Source organism: Pseudorasbora parva, chromosome 10 (genome assembly GCF_024679245.1).
Source record: "Pseudorasbora parva isolate DD20220531a chromosome 10, ASM2467924v1, whole genome shotgun sequence".
NCBI lineage: Eukaryota > Metazoa > Chordata > Actinopteri > Cypriniformes > Gobionidae > Pseudorasbora > Pseudorasbora parva.
The window spans coordinates 28,615,970-28,642,452 of NC_090181.1; the positions used below are offsets into that span (position 1 = coordinate 28,615,970).

At 39.1% G+C, this 26,483-nt stretch overlaps 1 protein-coding gene across 1 annotated transcript in view; it reads right to left on the reverse strand.

Annotated features, from left to right (window-relative positions):
* Window positions 1-9,951: 9,951 nt before the first annotated feature.
* efcab11 (EF-hand calcium binding domain 11) overlaps window positions 9,952-26,483 on the reverse strand; it is a 116,592-nt gene continuing 100,060 nt past the window's right edge. The window contains exon 6 of the mRNA XM_067455772.1: window positions 9,952-10,742. Within this exon, the coding sequence (XP_067311873.1) occupies window positions 10,595-10,742 (148 nt within the window). The 3' untranslated portion in view covers window positions 9,952-10,594. The remainder of the gene's footprint in view (window positions 10,743-26,483) is intronic.

Genomic DNA, 26,483 nt, shown 5'->3' on the forward strand with positions numbered 1-26,483 from the left:
TGCATCGAATCTTCGACTATTAGGGGTCACCCCTAGTAATTAATGACTTAATTTTCATTTTTGTGTGAACTAACCCTTTAATTACTTTCCCGTACTGAAGCAGAAGGGGGAAGGGTTGAGGCAGGAGATGGTAGATGGATAACCGACAAAAAGCCACAAACACACATTTTAATTTCAACATTGAAGAATACATGGTGACTTGGTTGTTATTGTCCCTCTATATAGTTGTGCCATAAATAAACATGACCTTATTCCAACGGACTGGCTGTCTACTCTTCCTAAATAGTCTGTGTATTTGTCTGTGTCCCCATTTTATCAATGTCAATAATAAGTCGTGAGCTGGTTAATCTTCCAGCTTGGCTTGAACGCTGATGTTGGTCATTAGTAGCCCCATGTGCCATGAATCACAAACTAGTGGACAGACCGCACAGGGACAAGCAGAGAGAATTGATGAGATGCATCTGGTCTGTTTGTTCCATTTGCATTGGCCTGTTGTGGCATAAACATATGCGACCTGTTGAAGGAAACAGACAATATGTTGAAGAACTAGCATGCAGTGTGGCTTATTATTAGAGCATATCAGTGTTGTCTTATAATGATTTATTTGGCCAAAGAAAGCAGGTTTCTTTTAAGACACAAATGAGGAACTAGAAGAAGTGTCATGTGGATGAGCATGTATTCTTTGTTTGGACACAAACAAAATGTTAATTTTATTAGCCACTAAATTGACTGGCAGCCACCATAAAGTTAACACCTTCCAGCATATGGGAACAGTGGGTCGCAATTCTGTACGAATCCTGAAAATCCGACTACAAATGTGGATCTTTTCAGCGAACTTACCAAAAAAGTCCACACGATAGTATCACAGACTTCTGTTCTAAATTCTCCGCTTGTGCGAGCCATTTGTCTGTAACGCTGAGAAAATTCACGCAGAAGTCCATGAGCAACGTGAATGAATCCTATTCAGATATTAAATGTATTGATGAGATTTAATTCATTAGCGTAGAACCAGAAAAGGCTTGTTGAAACATAATTATTTAATGTTTGTGCAATAATGAATCAAAGCCAGTGAAACAGAACAGCACCTTTAAACATAATATGGTGATAAGAGGCTCTTCAGTGGCTGCCAGTGTGATATTTACACAAGCTAATTGAGCCAAACCCTCTGTGATACAGTAATATGGGCTTCAGTTCTGTTTGCACATATAATTAGAGTTCAGAGACTTTGCGCCCAGCCACCAAAGGAATAAAGTCAAATGATTCTTGTGGGGTGCATAAAGGCCACATTTGTTGCGCTCAACAAATCATATGCCGTCTTTACACTATTGTTTTCACAAGAAAGTGAGTTGAATGTTTAAATTCTGAGCACTTACTGTGAGATCAAGGTCTTCCTACCGCATCAAAGACAGTATTCTTAATTACTATATTACAATATTACATTAGGTGTCTTCATTAAAATGACTTCAGGGAGTAACTGCATCATTAATGTGACTTCAAAGACTAATCAGCAGTAAATTTCTAATTTACTGATGATGTATGTGACATTTCTCTACATACATAAAACGGATTCATTTATTTCTACACCACGCACCTAAAGGATTTTAGCCTGACGTGGTCATACTCAATTCTAGTCAGAATATGAGTCTGAAACTGCTCCATTGGGCTGTGATTATGGGGCGTGTTTCAACCGAACTAGGAAAGACATCAATTGGACAGACCTACAACCAATCAGAGCAACGAAGCTACGCATTGTCAAATGTCAACAGAGCTCAACTGCACTGTGTTGCCAAGTCAGCGTTTTTTCCCGCGGGTTGTTTTCTATGTCCGCGGGTTGAAGCGACTATTATGTGATATATAGACCCATGAGTGCGAATTTTAGCAGGCAACCCTGCCAAAATAACACATTTTACCCCCCAAATGCCATTTTTTCCCCAGAGAACCCTTGAGAAGCTATTGTTTAGGGCTAGTAGTTAGCGGGTTTTGTTGTAAAAACTTTGCAACCCTGTCTGCACGCGCGCTGAAATCAGGCTGGAATGCACAATCTTTGCCAGTGTTGTAAAAAAATAACATAATTTAATGATACACAGAGTACTTACCCAACATTATCATCATTTCTGAGAGAAATTGTGAAGGTGAATGCATATACAAACAAGCTCTCCGTTTAGGATTCAAACAAATATAATCCAAGCCCCTTTGATGGTGTGCATGATTACGTTACTGTTGATCATCTGTCCTTCATCTTCAAATGGAATTGTGTTGCAATTCCATTTGGACAGCAGCTAGGAAAGCATTTATCTGGATAAAACGTTTTTGAAAATCTTTTGGATTCCCTGAACCTATACAAATTCTCTTAGAGTGGCACATAAAATAAGGAGAGGAAAATAAATTGTAACAACCCTTCAAACCGAAGACGTAAATTGGTATCATTCCATCCGCATAGCAGTTTCATACATCATTAAGCTAATACACAAATAAGCGAAGAACACATCTTTAATTTTTGAACGTGATGAGTGGTACCGTGATGAGACGTTGTGTCTGTTTCATCAGTCCATCAGAGTTGAGTAAATCACCAGTCATTTTTCATCCATTCTCTCCATTACATTTGGGCTCTTGTGTGGCTAAACACAGCTTAAGGGAAAGAAAAGGAGAAAAGTATCAATAAATCATGTTTAATAGGCCCCCCATAAGGAAATCAATATGCTCATAGCGCCTTGGAATGTGCCTTCACCATCAGCATTCATCAGTGACAGTCAGCCTTTACAAAAACTAGCTCAGAGCAGATATTTTTGTATATATTTTCGTATAAGCTTACTACAGATGGTATCCAACCAAAGGGAATTTATTGAGAATGTATAATCCTGTGATCATTTACTCACCCTCAAGTTGTTCCAACATGTATGAATTTCTAACTTCTGTTAAACACAAAAGAAGATATTTTGAAGAATGTCGTTGACAGTAGCCATTGACTTCCATAGTGGTTTTTTTTCCAGCTACACTATGGAAGTCAATGGGGTTCATTAACTGTTTGGTTACCCATATTTTTCAGATTTGGAACAACCTGAGGCTGAGTAAATGGGTGAAATTGGGTTGAATTCTCATTTTGAATTCATTGCTCCATTCGGAATACATACAAATATTGCATAATAAAAGTACATCATCTAATCACAAAGCAAGGTATAATTGGTGTTCTTACCTCTCGCTTGGTTACCAGGACTTCCTTGAGGAACAGATTTGGTGTTCCTTTTCATTTTTACCTTTTATTGTTACAAAATTGGAGAGAAAAATAAACCCCACTGAAGAATAGGCTGAGGAAAAGTGACAAGATGGATAAGAACTTGCGTCGTTCACATGAACACCTCGGTTCAAAGCACCTGCCAGGTCAACTGTTAGGCCACGGCTCCAATGTTTTCATTATAATGTAAATATTTGTGCGTTGAACTGGAAAAATAGCAGTTACATTGCATTTTAAGACCATCTGTGCAGTCTTTCATTCAGACACAGTGCCCATAAATATTCTCTCCAGACTTTTAGAGAGCATCGCGTTAACAATGACTTGACTTTCGGTAACAGCGTTGAAAACAGCATGAACGGGCTGCCGTGACACGTCCGCTCAGACCGAAGTACACAAGAACCCTGCAAAGATGGCACTGATGGACTGAAACAGAGGTTCTCGTCTTCCAGAGATAGAACGCTCTGTGGCAACACTCTCTTTCTGCTAGCAGGCTGAGCAGGGAGCAAGGTCCCTCATTTGTATCTGCCAGTCCTGATTAATGATATTTCATCCTTACCATGTTTTTTTTTTCCTGTTTTTTTTCTCCCCCCAACTTGCTCTCCTTGTTTCTTTCTCAAGCTCGTTTCAATACAGATACATTGCGCTGGAACAAGCAGGCCTTATTGAGACTTAGCAAGACACAGGGTGCTTCAAAACAGCCACGACACGTGCAGAACCACGCATGGTTATTGGAAACCGACTCACTCACATGTGCACATCATACAAGACGAGGCCAAGAGAAATATAGGTAAAGTGATCGGGTAAGTAATTGCACATGTCATGCTCTTATTAGGAAAACATGATGTCAAAAAAAGACATGTCTTAATTTGAGGCATTTTGTCAATTCTTTTCATTTTGTCATTCTGTCAATAATTAGTTACCCTAATGTCGTTCGACACCCATAAGAACTCATCTTCGGAACACAAATGAAGATTTTTTTTTTTAAATCAGATGTCTTAGAAAGGCCTTCATTGACACCAATGTCATTTCCTCTCAAGACCCATAAAGGCACTAAAGACGTCGTTACAAAGCCCATCTCACTACAGTGGCTCTACAATCATTTTATGAAGCGACAAGAATAGTTTTTGTGCGCAGAAAACAACTACTATACTAAATAACGATATAGTGATGGGCCGATTTCAAAACAAAGATTTGTTTCAGGATTCGGATCGACAAAGTCACGTGATTTCAGCAGTCTGGCAGTTTGACACGCGATCAGAATCATGAATCGATACGCTGATTCATAACCGTTTGAATCTTTGTTTTGAAATCGGCCCATCACTATATGTCATTATTTAGGGGGGTTTGCGCACAAAAAACTATTCTCGTCGCTTCATAAAATTATTGTAGAGCCACTGTAGTGAGATGGGCTTTGTAACGACGTCTTTAGTGCCTTTATGGGTCTTAAGAGGAAATGACATTGGTGTCAATGAAGGCCTTTCTGAGCCATCGGATTTCAACAAAAATATCTTCATTTGTGTTCCGGAGATGAACGGAGATCTTACGGATGTCGAACGACATAAGGGTAAGAAATTATTGACAGAATTTTCATTTTTGGGTGAACTAACCCTTTAAGTTCTATATCGATTCCAAATAATGCTTTTCCGCTGCATCTTGTGGCTTGCAACGGCTCACATTAGTAGTTGTAATGGTGTAAACGGCACACGCTTAAATAGTACCATCTCGGTTGAGGTTCCAAGCGAGCCGTACCAATGATAAAATGTGACCTGTAAATACTGCGGATCCCTGATTGGTCAGAGAGAATTGTCACTGAGAGCGTCATTGGATTTGCAACCTGAAAGACAAACCAAACATCAAGCTAGACACAAACTTATTCCTAAAGACAACTTCATCTCGTTGTCATGTAAGGGACCTGTTCATGTTGGACAGACATTTTAATTGCATTTTGTGTCTGTTAAGAGGCACAAAGACACCTTTTACGTTTATGCCCCATAACTGCCATTTTAGCTGAGGGGGGCTCTGGGCATTAACTGTAATAACTCTGCGTTGCAAGCACCAATCCGGTTCGGGGGTTTTTTTCTATAGACTGTACTCACAAAGATATAACGTCGATCAAGATAAACTGGAAATTTGCCAGAGTTGTCCTTTAATTGAAAATTGGTCTGGGGAGTCTGCTCTGTATTTTCTTCTGCACACAAGGTGTGATCAACGGGCATTATTCAAATGACTCTGTACGCAATGGATAGTCTTTCAACCAATCAGACCACAAGAGGCGTGATCAACAGGCAACGACCCATCGGTTCTTTATCCGTAATCACGTTAAACTCACCAATAGCACGCCAGGTGGATAAGCCAGTCTGCGATTGTTTCCCACAAAAGTGTAACAGCAGCAGTAGAAATGAATGTACAGGTTTCCAGTCTGAGTTGCAGGGTGAAATCAAATCGTCAGCAGATCAGGCTGGGTTTACCCAGTCTATTATAAGACCCTAAATGTCTTCACCCTAAATCACCCTACAATCCATCACGCTTACAAAACTCTGGACTTTTGGTATTACCTAGAATATCTAAGTCCACTAAAGGAGGGAGAGCATTGGCGCATTTGGCTACTAAACTCTAGAATAGCCTTCCTGATAATGTTCGGGGCTCAGACACACTCTCACAGTTTAAATCTAGATTAAAGACATCTTTAGCCAAACATTCACATAATGCATCTTATAACCTATTATTCTAGTTATATCAGATGAAATTCACATGATTCTCTTTTGCTTCTAATGTTATGAACAGCAGCTATGCTAATTATTTTCCATTTGCTTTCCTGTCTCTCCCTCGGGACACCCATCCCAAGGTAACTAGAGAGTATGCCAGCTCTAGTTTGGACCCAGCCTCTTATGAAAATTTCTAATGTCCCAACAACTGTGAAGAGATGAAGCCAACCGCTGCCAGGACTTCAGATGATGTCAACACTGAATCAACATACACCCCTGCCAAATTGTCTATATATTGCAATCAATATGATCACAACTTGTAATAATTGCTTTAATGAGATCATGGTTTCTGCCTACATTAATACATGATATTAGCTAACTGCATGATTTGTATAATGGGTGTAACTATACACCAATGCCACAGTTCACATCACAGTTTTGGAGCGATTCAGTTCTGTTTGCTGTGGGGGCAGATTCTGTGTTCAATGTTTTTTTGTTTTTTTTAAACAAGCAAATTTAATCCACAAAAAATGATGACACACACAAGTAATGTCACACGTTAGCCTATTAAAACACACAAGTTGAATATGACAATATGACAAATAGGCCTATAAGTTAAAGCTATTAAATAGCGTTTTTGTTAACACAATAAAGTAGCCACCACACAATAAAGTGAAAATAGAGTGGCATTTTAACAGTTACCATGGCGAATACACAATACATCATGAACTGTTAATGAAACATGAAAACTGCTCCTGATGATCAGAATGATCATACCTACATGCCTTTCCAGCTCACACACATCATTCCAGTTACGTGAATCATTGGTACTTTAATGACTTATGAATTGACAATGTAAAGTTGAATCCTTCTCTTGCGCTTTATGAAGTGATACAGCGAACGCCGCCACATTTGCACGTATAAACTTGTGCGCTACGGGTGCAGTATAACGGCTGACAGGACAGAACAGTTGGATTTTCTGAGGTGCGGGAGACTTTTTATTTTGTAACAAACTACGAAAATGACACTGACATATAGCCTTACAGCAAATCTTCTGACTGAACCGGGACAACGCGTTTTTTCTCAGGCACACCATGACCCAGTCAGAGCGGTCTTGCGACCCTACAGTTAAGAAACACCGCTGTAGAGAACGCCCTCTCACTGGCCGATGTTGCTGGGACTCCATTTAGCCAACCTGGCTAAATGGGGAAACTGGCTCTCTTTGTCCTTCCACCATGCAACTGTGCAAGTCACGTGACATGATCTTGAAAGACAAAAGTTACGTGTAAATTTAGTAAATATTATTATTATTATTATTATATTTGGTAAAAAATACAGCTCTTATTAGTTGTTTAAAGTTGTTAATTACTATTGTCAAGGAAGGAACAATACTTTTGTGACATAATGAGAGCTGGGCCGGGGCAGCAGGGGACAGGGCGCGTTCGGTTCGACGTGACAGTCTCACGGTTCGTACCATGGATGGTGTATTGCATTTTTCCGGTTCGGTTTGAATATCGTTACATCCTTAATTTGTATTATCTTAGATCTGTACATTTTTGACATTTGGACATTACTTTGACAATCACAATAACTAATGACTGATCACTCTAAATTATAATGTAGAAACTGCATTTTTTTGTAAAGCAGCTTTGAAACTATATGTATTGTGAAAAGCGCCATATGTGAATTGAAATCATGTTAATTCTATAAAAAATAATTGTAATAAATCCAGCGCCAGTGCAAAGAGTTGACAACTTGGCATTTCAGCATAATAGATGGCGATACTGCACCTTAATGACTGATTTTTTTGGGGGGCTAAAATCAGAAAACACACAATAAAATACTAATAAAATATGAATGTCACTGATATAATATTATTATTTGTTTGTTTAAATTAGAGATAGCACAATGATTAGTGACTGCTTTTGGCCACAATAACCGTGTAGCGAAAATCTGATAATGTGACAGCCCTGGTATGCTTCATACGCACATCTAGCAACTCTTTTTTGAAGCTTTATAGTGGTTATTGGCAAATATTTGAGATTTTATTTAATATATATTCAACTATTCATTGATTTAAGTTAAACAAATCTCTTTTTTGAAATTTGGATGACCTTTGCTGTCATCAAATGTTCAAGTATAGCTAATCTTTCAAAATACTGATAATTGAATAAAATAAATATATAGCAAATGTCAAAATTATTCATATGTTCATACTGTACATTATAAGGTTGTGATGCTTAAAGGGTAAGATCACAGAAAAATGAAAATTCGGTCATTAATTGCTCAACGACATGTCGTTTCCGTAAGACTTTCGTTCATCTTCAATGATCTTTGACGCGAGTGCTTTGTTTGCGCAAAAAATTTATTTACAAAATGACGTACGTCATGGTGCTCCCCCTATTGGGTTGCAGGTCAATATTTTTTTTTATAAAGTGGAAAATTATGGTTTTTTTGTGCAAACAAAGCACTTGCGTCACTTCATAAAATTGAGGTATAACCCATAGACTGTAAAAAATATGGATGTAGTGTCCATGACGTCACCCATAGGATTCCGATAGTCCGTTCTGAAGCGTAAAGAAGAGACGAGCTGGCCGTTGCCATCTTGCAAGCGCGTCATCGCTCGTCACGCCCGGATAACAGAAAATGGGCAAAGAGGCGGGATGTGGGCGGAGTTTAGGTGACGCAATGACTATAGACGGTTGATAAATGGTTATCCACCTGTCAATCAAAGTAACCACACCCTTAATTATGCAGAACTTTAAGGCTTTATATAATGTAAATGAATGAGTTATAATAAAAAAAAATCACCCCCCTCACAGTTGTCATGAAGGGCAAAATTAGCCATATAGACCAAAACTACTTTTTTTACCAGGCTGTAAACATGTTTTAAATGGGGCTCAACGAGATTCTGCTCATAGCGGCCAGTCGAAAGATTGCAGTTTACATTACTTCCGTATTGGCTTCAAGAGAGATTGCGGGAGGATGCCGCTTGCTTAAACCATTGGAGTCACATGGATTACTTTACCTTTCTGGACCTTGAATGTGGTCGTTGTGTAGATCCCAATGGAGGGACAGAAATCTCTCAGATTTCATCAAAAATATCTTAAATCGTGTTCCGAAGATAAACGAAGGTCTCACGGGTGTGGAACGACATGAGGGTGAGAAACTAATGACAGAATTTTCATTTTTGGGTAAATAAACCCTTTAAATTCACTCGTGGAACTTATAAAATTGACTTATAACTTTGAGCTACTGAATGAGTATTTGATCAGTGCTGTATATCTAAACTTAATAACCAGCACTGCATTCCAACAAACACACCTCTTTCATGCCCGTTGTGTTCGCTCCACACAGTTGGAAATCAGTCTGACCCTGTTAAATCATATAATCATGCGTGTCCTCCCTGGGTTAGTGGGGATTGTGCATTTCTAATATTTTGTTTGGTTTTGTCCACAACTGTCAATTTTTAAGTTATTTTTCTCAGTTCATAGCAGCTTCATGCCATGAAAACAGATGAGAAAAAGGGAAAGCTGTCCTCATCTGCAGCAGAAAAAAAAAAACTACTGAACAAAGGAACATGGTCTATTCCCTCCAATGGCTGGCATAAACAACATGCACACAATGTGTTAATCTACAGCTCTTTGCATTGTTGGCAAGGCTTAGATCGAAGCCATGTCGCAAAACAACGCTACCTTTCCTCGCACGGGTTTGGCTCACAGTGTCACACACTCTCTCCCACGGCACAATACGACAACTAAACTGGGGGATCCGTTTAATCGAGTTTTAAATAGGAAGGTGAAGATTAAACTAGCGCCTCCCTGTTTATATTTGAACAGCGGCCCGTACCCGAAAATGAACCTATGAGTGGATTAAGCACGTATTTGATTAAAACTGTATTTGATTATTTTTCTCCAAGGCCATTTCCTTACTTGATGCCTCCTGAGCCCCCTGATGGATTGTGGATAGAGTGAGCGTCATGTCATACAGATGAAGACTCAGGACTGATTACAAAAACAAATTAATCTTTATTCAGATGGGAGTGCAGCAAATCTCTCGAAACACAAATAAGTATTTACAGTTCCATAATCGCATGTTACAAGACGAGTCGCATAAAATCCTCCCTGAATGAGTGCGCTTGGGCTCTTTAATATATGTCGCTTGCAGCGAGTTTTGAATGTGATAGTTAATATTCAATTTTAAGGCAACCTGTCTATTTTGCAGATGAAAATTGAACAGGGGAGGAGAATTTTAAAGATCCAACCCTCTGCGTGTCATAAAATGGGTTATACGGAACTCGCAGAAGTGATTCTAACAGGCTCAGGGTGCAGAATATCAGAAGCCTGGAAGGGGAATATTGGTCCCACACCAAGTGAAGTAGACCCTGAGAGGTTGGGTTAAATGTAATGTGGTTTGTAAGGCAACTGCACAATTGAAATGTGTGCTGCATGGTGCAGCCTTGGTCACAATGGATCGATACAACATCAAAACTCATCATCAAACCCAACTGTCAAGCATTTTAAGTTACTCTTCCTTTCAACAGCAGGGCAAAATGGTGATCTGGAAAGAGTCCGTGTGAACACCTGACTGCCAAAGCTTTAAATTAAAAACAAATAGTATGGGGGAAAAACTCACTGGGTTGATAATACATGTTGTTTTAGGGGTGACCTGTATTCTCTACAGAAACAACTCTTAAACTATTATTTTGTGGTTCCTGTAGCACTGCAGTGTTCGCCAACCCATAGCTGATGACATTTTCAAAGTCCTTGAAGCTGATATGACCATCAGAATCCTGATCTGCATGCCTGTAAAACAGAATAAAACAAGAAATGTGTTAATGATCATGTATAAACAAACTAAATTTAATATAATAAAGGGTAAAATGGAGAAAGATGCCCTCTATAAGAATAATGTGCATTTACTAATAAGTATGTAGAGATTAGTTTTGCATGTAAATAAATGGAAACATTTGTTAATTTAGTTATTTACCACTACTGGGGTAAGCTGATCCCCTATTAGAGTTACAAAAGGGCTAAACATTTATGGTAAATTTCCAGAAGAAAAAAAAAAGTTTCTGTAAATTTCCCAAATTCTGGAAAGTTTCTGGAAACTTTGAAACACTATCACACATATTTATTTATTTATTGAAAAGGGTGTTGTTAAATACAAATCAAATATTACATTTCAATTTTGTGACGTTTCACAGTATGGGTAAATAAATGAACAATTTACAAATTCACAAATAGAATCATTGAAATACACCTGAATTGCACTAATGAATGTCACAAACTATATGTGACAATACATTTTTAAAATCCTATATTTCTCATTAAAATATATGCAACTGTAGCAATGACTATGGATTTAGAATAAATGATTGCATTTAATTGACCTATGGAGATGTTTAAAATGTACATAATAACATGAATTATAATAATTGAGTAATTCCTTACAATAATGCCTCATTTATTAACATGAATTAATAAATGAGCATGAACTACCTATAAGCAATACATTTGTTTATTTATTTTTGTTAATGTTAGTTAATAAAAATGTTCATGTTAGTTCACATTGCATTAACTAACAGATACAATTTAAAAATGCATTATTAAATGTTGAGATTAAAATTAAGATTGATTTATGCTGTATAAGTATTGTTCATGTTAACTATGATGTACTTGTTAAAAGAATAAACTTTATTGTAAAGTGTTACCAATAACTGTTAAATTAAATCATTAAAACACCAGCAACAACATGCTTATTCTGAGGGCCCGATGAGACTAATTTAAAACATTTCACTTTAATAATTGTATGGTAATAAATATTTGTTTTATTTTACTTTGTCCACACAAAAAAAAACATTAAATAATATCCAACATTAAATAAATTCACAGATCACTATTCATAAATCTAATAATAAAAAGATTAGATAACTTAACCTCAGAAAATGGTTCAAATGTTCATTGATGTATTAATAATCAAAGATTATTAAGATTATACATTACTAAACACATTTGTTTGTTAATAATAATGTATTAAGTCACATCTATGGTCAAGTGGTAAATGAAAGGTGGTGGGGCCATCTTACTCCGGAGGGTATCGTACCCCATCTTACCCTACAATTTGCAAGACATTCAATGAAATCCTGTAAATGCAGAAAACGTGAGTAGTTTGTACATTTAAAATCAGTTTTACTTTCAGAATTTATCTAAAAAGAAAAGATGCGAGGGCAAAGTGCTCTGTAATATTAAGCCAGAACGCAGAATACACTATCGAGTACCTGTCAGTATCTGATATAAACTTAAACTGAATAGCAGGAGAGCAAGTAATATGCAATGCTTCAGCTCTCTCACTCAAATTCGACATGGCATCGTTTCTTTGATCTATATCCTAGGCGCTTCATCACTAACATGGCCTGCAATAACATTCCTTTTGAAAAACACTAATGCGGTTGCTGCAATCTGATAATCCATAAATGGGATGAAAAATGAGTTGCATGGGCATTTTCTGGTTTAGCAGGTGCAGTCAAGTGTCTTCTTGCTTTGTGGGCCGACACAGTCGAACACCTGTAGAAGTGGTGGATATATCTCTGCTCTCAGATGTGAAAGTGGCTGATGTTCACTCTAACCTTGCAAGTAAGAGCAAGTCAATCAGTTCATTCCCTAGACAGGTGGTGGATGTGGATGTGTGGAGAGCTGCTCATTTTCAACTGACTGAGTCTTTTATCGGCCCTTAGGGGAAAGTCATGTGTCGGAAAAAGAAGTCTTGACTAACTAAAGTTCTTATGCTGAAGCCAAATTTCCAGGTTAGAAATGAAATGAGCTTTTCCACCTGATAAGGTTACCAAAATTGTCTTGATACGAAAAGTAAAAGCAAAGACAATGAAGGTACCACATTTGTCTTTAGGTGTCAATTAATGTTATACTACTCAAGACCGGTCTTGGTCTCAGACTTCGGGATTTCGTTTCAAGACCGGTCAAGACCACAACTGCTGGGATATTAATACATTTTGCCAGTGCATTGTCTGATTTATTTATTACCGTCATTAATGTGATTGGATGTAAAACTTCTTCAGATGCAATCAATAACATTTCTAATTTTATTTATTTATCCTTCAGAAATTAATGGGATTGTGTAAAAATGTCACAGAAAATGTATAGAAATGCTCACAAAATTCAAGATATTTTTGCAAAAAGTTCTTGTGTGAGTAAATCTGAATTTATAACGTGATAGAATTAACCAATATCACAAGAGCAAGAGAGCGGTCACAAATTTGAGCATGACTGCAAACATATTTCTTTACTAAACATTCAATAATAATAATAATAAAAAAACATTATCCTCAACATTATTCATGCATTCTTTACCAATTTAGATGCATCTTTTGTATCACATCTGTAGTGCAAAGATATGTTTTGTTGTTGATGATTTAATTTGATTGTTAACATATAGTATATAGTGTCTTATATTCATTATAAGTCATTTATTTTAACTCCTTTATTGGGTGGTAATGTGCTATGGATTGAATTTATGAATTTAAGGAGTGCTGGTATACATGGTCTTGGTATTGACCTGCCTTGGTCTCGTCTTGGTCTCAACCTCTCAAAGTCTTGGTCTTGTCTTAGTCTTAACCCCTCAAAGTCTTGGTCTTGTCTTGGTCTTAACTCCTCAAAGTCTTGGTCTTGTCTTGGTCTTAACTCCTCAATATCTTGGTCTTGTCTTGGTCTTAGCCACTCAAAGTCTTGGTCTTGTCTTGGTCTCAACCCCTCAAAGTCTTGGACTTGTCTTGGTCTTAACCCCTCAAAGTCTTGGTCTTGTCTTGGTCTCAACCCCTCAAAGTCTTGGTCTTGTCTTGGTCTCAACCCCTCAAAGTCTTGGTCTTGACTTGGTCTCAACCCCTGAAATTCTTGGTCTGAACAAACATTGGTCTTGGTCTCAGATTTGGTGGTCATGACTACAACACTAGTGTCAATGTCCTCTGACTGTGCCATCAGTCGGTCTCTGTTTGATGCTGCAACCAAGTGATTTGTCCAGATCTATCACACACTTCTAGCTGCTGAGAGCAAAGCTCTTCTCTGTTCTCTCAAAACAAGCACATTTCACATTGGCGAATGAGTCATTCGTGACATAACGAGCAGATAAAACTGCGAGAGCAAATTGAATCGTGTCTGAGGAGCAGAGGAGGACATTACAGAGCAATGGACTGACCATTTCTTCCTCAGTTCTCACTTCCTGTTTCAGAGATGATATTAAAATAGCCATTCTGCTTTAGAGAGATCTTTATTTCCTGCTTTTTGGCCATCCCTGGTTCAGCTGTTTATTGTCTACAGTGTATCACGCAAGTCTGCAAGCAGAGACTCAGATTGCAATCACGTAAAACTCATTAAGCGGATGTTTTTACGAAGACCGAGATTAATGCGGATAAAAACCGCCACAGGAAAACTGCTCCTCCAACTGCAGATGAGGAAGAGCAAACATAAGGGAAGAGATACAGAGGGAGAGCTGGAATTTTCCTGCCTCTCTCTCTCACTGGGGTGATTTCTCTATTACTCTCAACAGCAGACTGATCGAGTGCAAACACAGCAGATGTGAGCGAAATTTAGTAGCAACAGGGAGGAGAATTAAAACAACATTAAGCATCCAGCAACTGGAAAATCACACTTCCCTTTTCCATGCCGGTGACTCCCATTCAAATGGAAGTGTAGCACACATCTAATTAGATTCTAATGAAGTCCTCCCCATGGAGGAGGACCGTTGAGACATCAAGCATGCCCCTTTCTCCTGAGCCTTTGCACCTCTCTAAAGATTTCAACAGAAAGAAACATGGCAAAGAGCGAGGATGAAACTTCACGGACAGCTTTTGAACACCTGCGCTACTTTCACTGATTAAACGAATAAGGTAGCACATCTCTCTTACTAACCTGCAATCAAGAGTTTGCAATTAAAGTCTGACAAGGTTGAGCATAATCATGTGTGAAGAGGATTGCGTGGACTGACAATCTAATTTACGTAGCAAGGCAGACCGATTCCTGCATTGCCATGTTTGATTGAGTGATGTGATATTAGAACTAAGGCTTTGTATCAGAAAGACTGGCAGGTTGTCATATGAGAGTACAGTGGTGGACATGGAGGGGCCGAATAGTCTTTATCTAAATGTGAAAAGAAACACATGAGTGATATTTTAGCTTTCATACTCTGCTAGTTGTAGTTAACGCATCACTGTCAGTCAAATTAGGTCTGTGATGCAAAGCCCCATCTGTGCAGTCACCATAAACAGTCTATTGTTTTATTGTTTTCTAGGGCTGTATATTGATACAACTTATCTGATAGAGTTCCATTCTGATTTACAAGCTCTTGGCTCAATTCTCATTTCAATTTGATTCAAAATCAGGGGGGTATTTTCATCATGTGTACACTTTGTTAACAGATCAAAAATTCTACACTAATGTAATAACAGTGTTTCAGATGGATTAAACTGATGAGCTAATAAGAAAGAATTCACCCCAAATCAATCTGTAATTGAATCACCCTCATGTCATTCCAAACCTGTATGTGTCACGACTATTTGTTTAGCTCAAAACTCACAAAGACGATGATGAACTTTAAACTAAAATAAACAAACCTCTCAAAACACACAAGTTTACACTGACGACAACGTCAAACACTGAGGGAGAACTGAAGAATAAGGCCCCGTCCACATGGAGACGCGTTTAGCTGTATGTACAGCATGTTTTGTTCAGCATTTCGTCCACACAGATCCGGTGTTTTGAAAGTAAGTATTTGAAATACTCTAAAAACATTCCCTCAAAATATTTTGTTACAAACTACATTTTATTTTTCCACACATGCAAAATACAAATTACAAAATACACTAAAGTAATTAAATACGTATTTAAAATATGTTTAATTGAAATACTGCCCATGTCTGATTGTTATTTTGTCGTGAGATTTTGCCTCATCCCCAACCACTGCTATACCCCTTCTAGCTACAACTGTTCTTCTCCGTTTTTAGTAGTGAAGTTACGTCTGATACTTCAAAGGGTTCGAAGCGTGTGTCGAGAACGTCAGGCACCTCTCATCGGAGCTCCGTATCGAGGCTTGTATTGTTTTAGTGACGTGACGTCACTGATGACTTTCGAAGCCTCGTTTAAGTGCAGCGCTTCGAGAAAGGGTTCACTTTTGGAGGGATGGGATGCTTCGACTATATGACGTGTCAAACTACACAGGCACTACCACTGCCCTCTCTCAAGTCGACCCGATCTAAAGAACTCCATTTCCCTCTGTTCAACAAAAGTTCTCCCCAGTTACAAAATTATGAAACACTGAGCATAAATATGTGAATGATTCATATATATATATCAGCTGGCACACGGCACGACTGTTTGCACCGCGAGCCGGCCGCGATCACACAAGTTTTCATGTAACACAGACACCGGAGCTTTCAATGTTGCTGCTATAGCTTCAGATACAAAAAATAAAGAAAAAAGGTGTGAAAATGATTTGTTGAAAAGCAGAGAAAAGCCATTCCTTTTAACCGAAACAACCAGAGGGAGAGAGAAGAGTGCACGTGAGAGAGAGAAAGTGTGTGTGTGTGTGTGTGTGTGTGTGTGTGTGTGTGTGTGTGTGTACGCAGTATGTGGCAGCCACTGAGCTAATAATAGTCATAGATTGAGCGAATGTGACGTGCTTGTGCATGATTTGGCAATAGGGGATATGCTGGTAAAAATCGGGCCGACTCCCCGAACTTTTTAAACATGTTTAAAAATGATCGTAAGGTTGGGAGGTGCTCTTAACGTGCTCGGCTCGTCTCGTATGTCCTCTCACACGGTGCAAGCCGCGACCATACGAGCATCCACGATGTCCACGCGATTTCTCCTGAGAAAAAAAAAATCGTCTGCGAGTTCGTACGACAGCAAAAATCGCACCGTGTACGCCCGCCTTAAAGCACGATGAAAACAACAGACGTGACAGTTTGACTTTCATTCTTCTTGAAGAATGTTTTTTACTAAAAAAAAAATTCCATACTATCAAAGTCAGTTGGGTGACACAACAACATTGGTCTCTGTACTTTCATTGAATAAAAAAAGGAATTTTGTTTCTCCTAAACTGTTTGGTTAACAATACACTTCAAAATATCTTCTATGCACCATAGAACAAATAAAGACATACAGTTTTGGGTTGACACAAGGGCACAAGAGTACATGGTAACAATATTTTTTTTTGGGGGGTAGAGATGCACCAATATGAAAATTTTTGCTGATTCTGTTAACCGATCATTCTTTATATTTGAAAGCCGATACCCAACATATTGGCTGATAAAATGTCTTCTCTGTTTCAATGCATTGGTTTCATCTGTGTGCGCTGAAGCTGAATGAATACCAGGAAACTGAAGTGCTAGTGGGTTAAAGAACTCAACCAAACACATAATTTTCTAAGCGAGATAAATATGAGATGACATGATATTAATCATATATTTATACAAAATAAACATAATATCACAACTAATATCTGCACAGAATGAATGCACAAGTGACCTTGAACTAAACTGTGCGCTATTATTTAAGATACACAAATAATAAAGATGAATCAGATGCACATAAATACACACAAAAACAAACATAATATTACAACCAAGCAACCAAGCAATTACAACCAAGCAAAATTATAGTCATGAAGTTACAAATCAGTATGTGCCTTCAGTGACATTGTGTTAAAACAAGGGCGTACAAAGAATTCACACTCTTTTACAGTATATATTTTCATTATAACTGACATGTTGAACTTAAAGGATTAGTTTACTTTAAAATGAAAATTGCCCCATGATTTATTCATCCTCAAGACATTTTAGGTAGGACTTTTTGTGTTCGGATGAACACAATCGTAGTTATATTAATAAATATCCTGATGTTTCCCAGCTTTACAATGTCAGTGAATGAGGCTAATGAGTTTAAAGTTTAAAAAAGTGCATCAATCCATTATAAACGCACCCTGCAGGGCTCCTGGTGGTTAATAAAGGCCTTCTGAAGGAAATCGGTGGATTTTTGTATATATATATATATATATATATATTGTAACGATGTTTGTAGATGGGAAGGAAGGAGGCGGGAACCAGCGAACGTTTCACAACTTTTTATTTCAAAATAAACAAAACGAAAGTAAAACCGCGGGCAGCCCCTCACGGACAACTGCCCAGAAAACACACAAAATAAACCTAAAACAAAACTCAACATAAACTCCAGGCCTGGTCCTCTCTCGTCTTCTGCAGCCCTCGCTCTTCCTTTTATGCTCCCGTCACATGGCCGCAAGACGAGACCGGTGTGCCATGCAGCTGGCACTTGTTAACACTCATCACCGCCCGCTCTCGCAGTCCCTCACCCCATACATACATATATATATATATATATATATATATATATATATATATATATATGAAGACTTCAAATACAAAAGCCTCTAAGTCCATCTGACCTTTTTTAAATAAAAATTGTCAGGCACCTATGTACACTCACCTAAAGAACTGCCGTAATTCTACGTGGCATTGATTCATCAAGGTGCTGAAAGCATTCTTTAGAAATTTTGGCCCATATTGATAGGATAGTATCTTGCAGTTGGTGGAGATTTGTGGGATGCACATCCAGGGCACGAAGCTCCCGTTCCACCACATCCCAAAGATGCTCTATTGGGTTGAGATCTGGTGACCATTTTAGTACGGTGAACTCTTTGTCATGTTCAAGAAACCAATTTGAAATGACATGTTGCATTTCACTTTGTGACATGGTGCATTATCCTGCTGGAAGTAGCCTTTAGAGGATGGGTACATGGTGATCATAAAGGGATGGACATGCTCAGAAACAATGTTCAGGTAGGCTGTGGCATTTAAATGATGCCCAATTGGCATTAAGGGGTCTAAAGTTTGCCAAGAAAACACCCCCAAACCATTACACCACCACCACCAGCCTGCACAGCGGTAACAAGGCATGATGGATCCATTGTATCATTCTGTTTATGTCAAATTCTGACTCTACCGTCTGAATGTCTCAACAGAAATTGAGACTCATCAGACCAGGCAACATTTTTCAAGTCTTTAACTGTCATATTTTGGTGAGCTTCTGCAAATTGTAGCCTCTTTTTCCTATTTGTAGTGGAGATGTGGTACCCGGTGGAGTCTTCCGCTGTTGTAGCCCATCCGCCTCAAGGTTGTGTGTGTTGTGGCTTCACAAATGCTTTGCTGCATACCTCGGTTGTAACGAGGGGTTATTTCAGTCAAAGTTGCTCTTCTATCAGCTTGAATCAGTCGGTCCATTCTCTTCTGACCTCTATCAACAAGGCATTTTCGCCCACAGGACTGCCGCATACTGGATGTTTTCCCCTTTTCACACCATTCTTTGTAAACCCTAGAAATGGTTGTGCGTGAAAATCCCAGTAATTGAGCAGATTGTTAAATACTCAGACTGGACCATCTGGCACCAACAAAGATGCCACGCTCAAAATTGCTTAAATCACCTTTCTTTCCCATTCTGACATTCAGTTTGGAGTTCAAGAGATTGTCTTGACCAGGATCACTCTCCTAAATGCATTGAAGCAACTGCCATGTGATTGGTTGATTAGATAATTGCATTAATGAGAAATTGAACAGGTGTTTCTAATAATCCTTTAGGTGAGTGTATAGATTTCTACCTAAGTACTGGTACTTCTGAATGGGCTGAGGCTGGGATTTAGCATTTTTGCTAAATGCGGAGAGCATTCACTCAGTATCGTTATCTAATTTTCGAGGCTTTTGCATCTGAACTCTTCATATATACAGTATATACAGCTCTGGAAAAACATTAACCTCTTACACTCCAGGACCATTTTTGGAAATTCCGCCTGGATTTGGCTTACCCAAATTGAAAATCTTCCCATACACACAGTCTAATACACACAGTAATTTAGTGTAAATACATTACTTTGTCTAAAGCAAATGCCAAAGTGATGCATATCTCCAGAAAGCAGAGACTATAAGCTTTCAAATGGTACCACATATGAGGTCAGAGCTCCTCCACAGACATTTAAAATTGAAAGCATACATGACGATTTCATTCCGGACCCTGTACAGGGTCAGGGTCAAATCAATGTTAACTGGTCTCTTATTTTTTTCCAGAGCTGTATATCCATATTTAATACTTTATAATGTGAAATATCTAGCTTTCGCCAAACCACTTTCCATATTCAACTTACGAAGAAAGCGTAACGCCTCTCGGAGTTCAAAACACTTACACTAAGTCCACTGCGTCGTTTTGTTATTTTTGGAAGTTGAATACGGAAGGCAATATTTTACATATTTAACGTGTTAAATATGGATATTTTTCTTACAAAAGGACTTTATTGACCCCTCAGAGCAGTGTGCAGTGATTTTATGATATTAAAAAGGAATAACAATACCGATATGGTGGTCTATATATCGTGCATCCCTAATTTTTGGTCGACTATCCCTTTAAGATTCCAAATGTGATCCCTTCAGTTGAGTTTTTTTGTTGTTGCCAGAAGACAGCCAGCTTCCCTATAGAAGGGCTGAGTTGTTGGTCCCTAAATGGGCCTGCCGTTCCATGTGCACAGGTGTCTTCCTCCTCAGGCTCTTAACTGCATGGGTGCTTATTAGCCTTCAGCCAGAGATGAGGAATATCTTGGGGGCTGAGTGGCGATGAAGACTCATCGAAGCATGCAGATCCTCTAATTACCACATTGTCATAGCTAGAATACCGTCATAATCAGAATAATGCCGCATTGCTCTGGGATGTTGTTCTTATTACCACGCAGTGTGGCAGCTGTATCTGTGAACACTCAGCTAATCAACTCAGCTGAGGACCTGCCAAGTCATCCGCCCAGGCCGCGACTCCTACGAAACGCTTACTGTGTGTGATCTGTGCGGCTTCTGATAACGTACCACAGAGGGGCGAGATGGAACCTGACCGTAGTGAGAAAGACGAGCCAGTCTTCTTAGTCACATAGGATTTGTGTTGGGACAGAAATCAGCATGGAATTGTGAGAGAGTGGGCAAGATTTGCTCGGCAGCAATGTGTTGGACGGCCATAAGTGAGATAAATATTGCCTGGACGATTCGTTTGTCTCACACCTCCGTGCCAGGATTCCCTGCGGAGGACACTGCAGCCTTCCCGGGAGATGGAAAGAGGCGCGTGATGACATCATCAGCGCGGCCCACAGGAACAGGTGTGTTCTTTTGATTGGTGTGCATATGTTCTTTTTTTCCCTCTCTTTATTTATTAAATCTCAGAACGAGGAAAGACGGGGAGGAAAAGCATGGCAGACTGCAAGCGGTACTCTGTCACTGTCAAGAAAATGCACGCTTTGCGCCTGTACTGACGCTGCATAAACCTGAAGGAAAAGATGCTCTATTGGCTAACTTTTCTCTACACAGCACAGTTTTCATTCTAAGGCACAGAACAACATATCTTCAAAAGTGCTATGAAAGGGGTTTTCAGACTTTGATGCCAAGGACCATAATATCAGCTTTCCACATGTAAAGCTTGCAAAAGTCATTTCAATGATAATTAATTTCAGGTTTATTTGTACAGCATTTGTACGCAGCACTTAGTGTAGATTTGGCTTTTATTTCTCATGGTTCAAAACTAGGTCAATAAAAAGTATGGAATATCACAATTAGTCTCACGATTAATACAGTTTTTACACAGAAGGAACCTTTTCATTGTTCCCAGAAACTATTGGCGGATGTAGCCGGATTTTGGCGTGTGCGCGCTGCAGGAACTAGGGACGATTTTAGTTCTAGGAATGCCTTTTGAGGGAACTAAGTTAGCTTCTGCTTCAGAGCAGGGTCTAACCCAGAAAAATAGGAACAACCAGTGACGCAAGTGTACGCGGATTGGCCGAAAGCACACAAAACACCAGCACCCACCATTAAAAAAAAATTAATAATAATTAATGACGAGCCTTGTTTTGAATTTCATTTTAAATCACAGGGTTACCCTAAAAATAAAGCTTATCCGTCTATTTGACTGAATTAGCTGTCAATTTTCCTTCATGTTTTATTTTCAGACATCATGAGAATAACATAACACTTTTGTATGTGATGTTCTAACAAGTATCTATGGCTCTATGTGGTATCTAAGAGCTCTTTACAGTCGCTGCATTCTTTTCTTGTGATTATCTTTTTTTCCCCTTTGCAGTACGCTGTAATAGTATAAAAAAAGGACAATGTATACTTCACATTTGTGGTCTGTTCTTCCGATTTAATATACGATACATCCCATTAATAATTCACTAGAATGGCCGAAGAATCTCACATTTTTCTCCCCAAATCTCTCCTTCCAGGTAAATATCCTTTATTACCAGTCAAAATGACGGAAATCACTTTTAAGTAGTATCACGCAATGCTGAAGTTAGTGAACATTTTTGATTAAGGCAATGAACAGTATGTTTCATAATGCACATATATATATATATATATATATATATATATATATATATATATATATATATATAGCTACAGTGATATTTAATCTGTCCATTATTGCTGTTGAAAGAATTTTCCATTTTTAGGGTTATTTGTGGTTTGTTGAAAGTACCTTGTTGATGCTTTTGCACTTTTAAATGCCCTTAATGTTCAATGCTAGAAGGGTGAGTAGAATAATGTCATATCACTGTACACAGTTAAAAAATATATATATATTATTACATTCACAGAGCGATCTTTTCACTGACTGTTTACAGCTTAATGGAAGTTACACACATAATTCACGCAAAGTGTCGTGGGTCGTAGGAATATGGTGGATAGCTTATATTTACGCCAGAAACTCTGCAAACATGGAAACAGTGATAGATGGACATCTCAACTTTTAAGCTAAAGAGAAAATCCAACGCAACTTTGAGGGGACCAAGTGAAACATGATTATGTATTTCTGCTCAGCTAGCAACATGATATCACCACACGACAAACGCCACTACTTTTTTTATATACTGTCAATGTCTAATCGTATTAGACAGGACTGTTAAACAGATCATAAAATCAAATGAAGATAGGGAACGTGAGCGCTGTGTGCTCAGGCTCTGGTGTTCTCAGCGACCCCCAAAACGGCCCTAGGGGAACTTTAAGTTCTCACCCTGATAGTTAGTTCCTAGAACTAATTTCCTAGAACTACCGGTGCAAAAAGCCCCGAATGAAACTGTAAAATTCAAAATGACAAAATTCAGTTAAATGGTAAGTATTGTTACATACACTGTGAAAAAAAATCAGGTCTCCAATTAAAAATGTTCTAGTGACGGATCACATCTAAATTTTTCAGTTCGCCGTATTGAATTTCTGTGAATTAAATTGCATCAATTCACAGAATTTATATTCAGCCAACTGAAAAATTTAGATGTGATCAGTCACTAGAATTTTTTTTTTTTTTACAGTGTATATTCAATGAAGATTTTAAGTTAACATGATTTTGACAGACCTAAAATATATATTTTGTACATTTCTTCAAATTTTCTACCTCACTAGCCCCTCAGTTTGAAAACCCTTGCACTATGAGACTCTGTAGATGTATCTGTAGATGAACTGTCATCTCTGTCACCACATTGTTTCAGCATTCAAAAAGGAGAAAACTTAGACATAATCAGGTTCTACTTCAAATAAACAACACTTCTCTGGATATGCAAATGACACAGGAGCCTAACAAGCAATCAAAGATGCATGTCATCGTAAAACAGAAAACCTTCTGCTCTTTCATGCTGGAGGGTAAGGAAAGAGCCAGTGCACTACTGAGATGTGCTCTGATTGTGTCTTAATTGAGACACATCATGTATCTTATGACTGCTTCATTTAATTTGCTCTTCTTTTGTCCTAATAAGAGTGCACAGAGAGGGGCGGGACCCAAGAGCGCTGCATGTTTACCTCTGATCGATGGAGACCTGCTGCAACTTGGAAGAGATGTTATGGCCACGGCTCAATTTTATATTAACAAAACCGCTTCCATTAAAACCAGCACCTTGCTGTCATGGCAACCGCTGAAAGTATCAATGGGAGTTGTGAAATGTGCAGCAGAAATTTCTTCCCCGCCTGTGGCCCCCAGACGTGATATTGATGCCGCTGTCAGGGGCGGCTGGCTTCCAGCTCCACAGCTACCTGTCGAGCCTACAAACAAGATGCGGGTTAATTCTGGCGGCGTACGACAAGAATCTACACATCTTGTCCCCATGCATAGACGCATAATCCCTCAAGCTGCTTAAGCATGAGGAAAGCCGATGGATGTAAGCAGTATGCTTTTTCAGACAATACATATGATTAGCAAAGGTGAGGTGTAGTGATGAACCAATCATATTTTTTCATGGCTGATTCCGATATTTTATTACAAACAAATTGTCCAATTCCATTACCATATTTTTTTTTCTATAACAGGCAAGCTGACCTTGAACAAACAAAAAAATATTTAGCCATTTGAAATTAGAGGCAACCACTGCATTTTAATTACAATCTAAACAAAGATGCTACACACGTAGCATTAGCAATTTTATTTTAATGAAATTCTAGAATTTAAAGAATTTAGATTTAAAGGAAAAACAGAATGGTGTGGCTTTAGATTTGTGACATATAGGGCCCTATTGTCACATGCCTGTCCTGTCTTGTGTGCACATGTGGGTTTTGTCATGTCTAGCATGTGCTCCTGTCATTGTCTGATCCCTCCCCCTTGTTATCTGATTAGTGTTGATTTCTCCCACCTGTTCCCTCTTGATTTCTTCCCCTTATAAGCTCCTTGTGTTTGTCAGTCTGTGTTGGATGTTTCCCCTTGTGTCTCCGTGTTGGTTGTCGTTTCCCCCTTCCGTGAAACGCTGGATCCCTTCCTGGCCGCCTGAACTCTGCGGGCCGCCTGAACTCGGTGGGCCTCCCGACCTCGGCGGGCCGTCCTGGCCAGTCGAACTTTGTGTGACACTACCCCCTCCTTAAGGGATCCAGCGTTTCACGGAAGGGGGAAACGACAACCAACATGGAGACACAAGGGGAAACATCCAACACAGACTGACAAACACAAGGAGCTTATAAGGGGAAGAAATCAAGAGGGAACAGGTGGGAGAAATCAACACTAATCAGATAACAAGGGGGAGGGATCAGACAATGACAGGAGCACATGCTAGACATGACAAAACCCACATGTGCACACAAGACAGGACAGGCATGTGACACCTATCTTGCACCCAGCGCAATTGACTTTGTACAACGACGCATGTGTCATTCCTATTTTGCACCCGCGCAAAGCGCGATTATCCCTCCACAGAAGCACGTCGGTAAACTAGAGAATGAACTTGCGCTCCCTGGGCGGTTCAGCGCAAAAAAAGGAGGCGTGTTCCGGCGCAAACAATCCCTGGTGCTATTTTGCTGTTCCATTAAACAATTACGCCACTGCAGAAAAAAACTAGTCTAAAGTCAGTGGTGCGTTGTGCGTTGTTCATTATGCTATTTTAAGGGCGCATGCTTGACCATAATGTATAGCGTGCACAACACGCATACACTTTGCTCATGTAATCTACACAGATGGAACAGTTATTTTTGCAAATCATAAATTGTTACACTAAAAAAATATTAACACATGAGATGGCGGAAATCATTGTGGTGTGCCACGAAGATCTGAAAAAATAGGCATAAATCTAGCATACAAATTATTCAGGCTGTGAACCGCTCCTGGCGTGCGCCTGGTAAATACTCCATAATAACAGCAATCCATAATGGAACTTGCGCACCTGCTTTTAAAGGGAATGTTGGATGATGCTCTGATTGGTTTATTTACGCTACGCCCAAACCACACTTATGAATAATGAAGCTACTTCAGACCAACCCATTTTAGATTTGCGCCGGGCGCAAGAGCCATTTATCCCACCGGGAAAATAGCAACAGCGCCGAGACCCGCCCACAAAGTTACTTGCTCTTCGCGCTTTGACACTTGCAACCCACTTGCAACACATAAACCCTCCCCTTCCTACATTTGGAGCATCACGAACATTGAGCTTGTTGAGCCTGGTGTATTTGCACTGCTGGCGCACCTGTGTTCTCATCTTTGCATCCGTACTCCACCTCTGGCCTTTGTTAGCAGGCTGTTTACAGACTTTATAATATTTCCATACAAATTACATTTTGAGAAAATTATTGCAATGCAGTTTGTGTGCAAGTCCAGAATTGAGATGGGCCAAAATAAAACAAAGAAACGTCCAGTTTTCGATTTATGTCCTGTGGACGAACAAATAAAGGCTGGTCTCAAATAAAGGCCGGGGGAAAAGGTGTGGATAATCACCTAAATGGCGTTAATTAAATGTGCATTCAAGTTCATCGTAATGTTCAATAGGGTTGAGCCGTGACGGCTGACCAACATCACGATGGAGCGAAACCATCCTGACGTCTGTGAAAATGCTGTGTCAGGCAGGCTACAAATATCGATCTTCACAATGCGCGCGTCTTAATCAGCTCCCTAGTTCAGTAGTCAGGGGACTGATCCGGACGTACCGATCAGGCGCCGCGTCTCACGCCTTGTTTATACTTTCGCCTGTCTCCGCTGCGC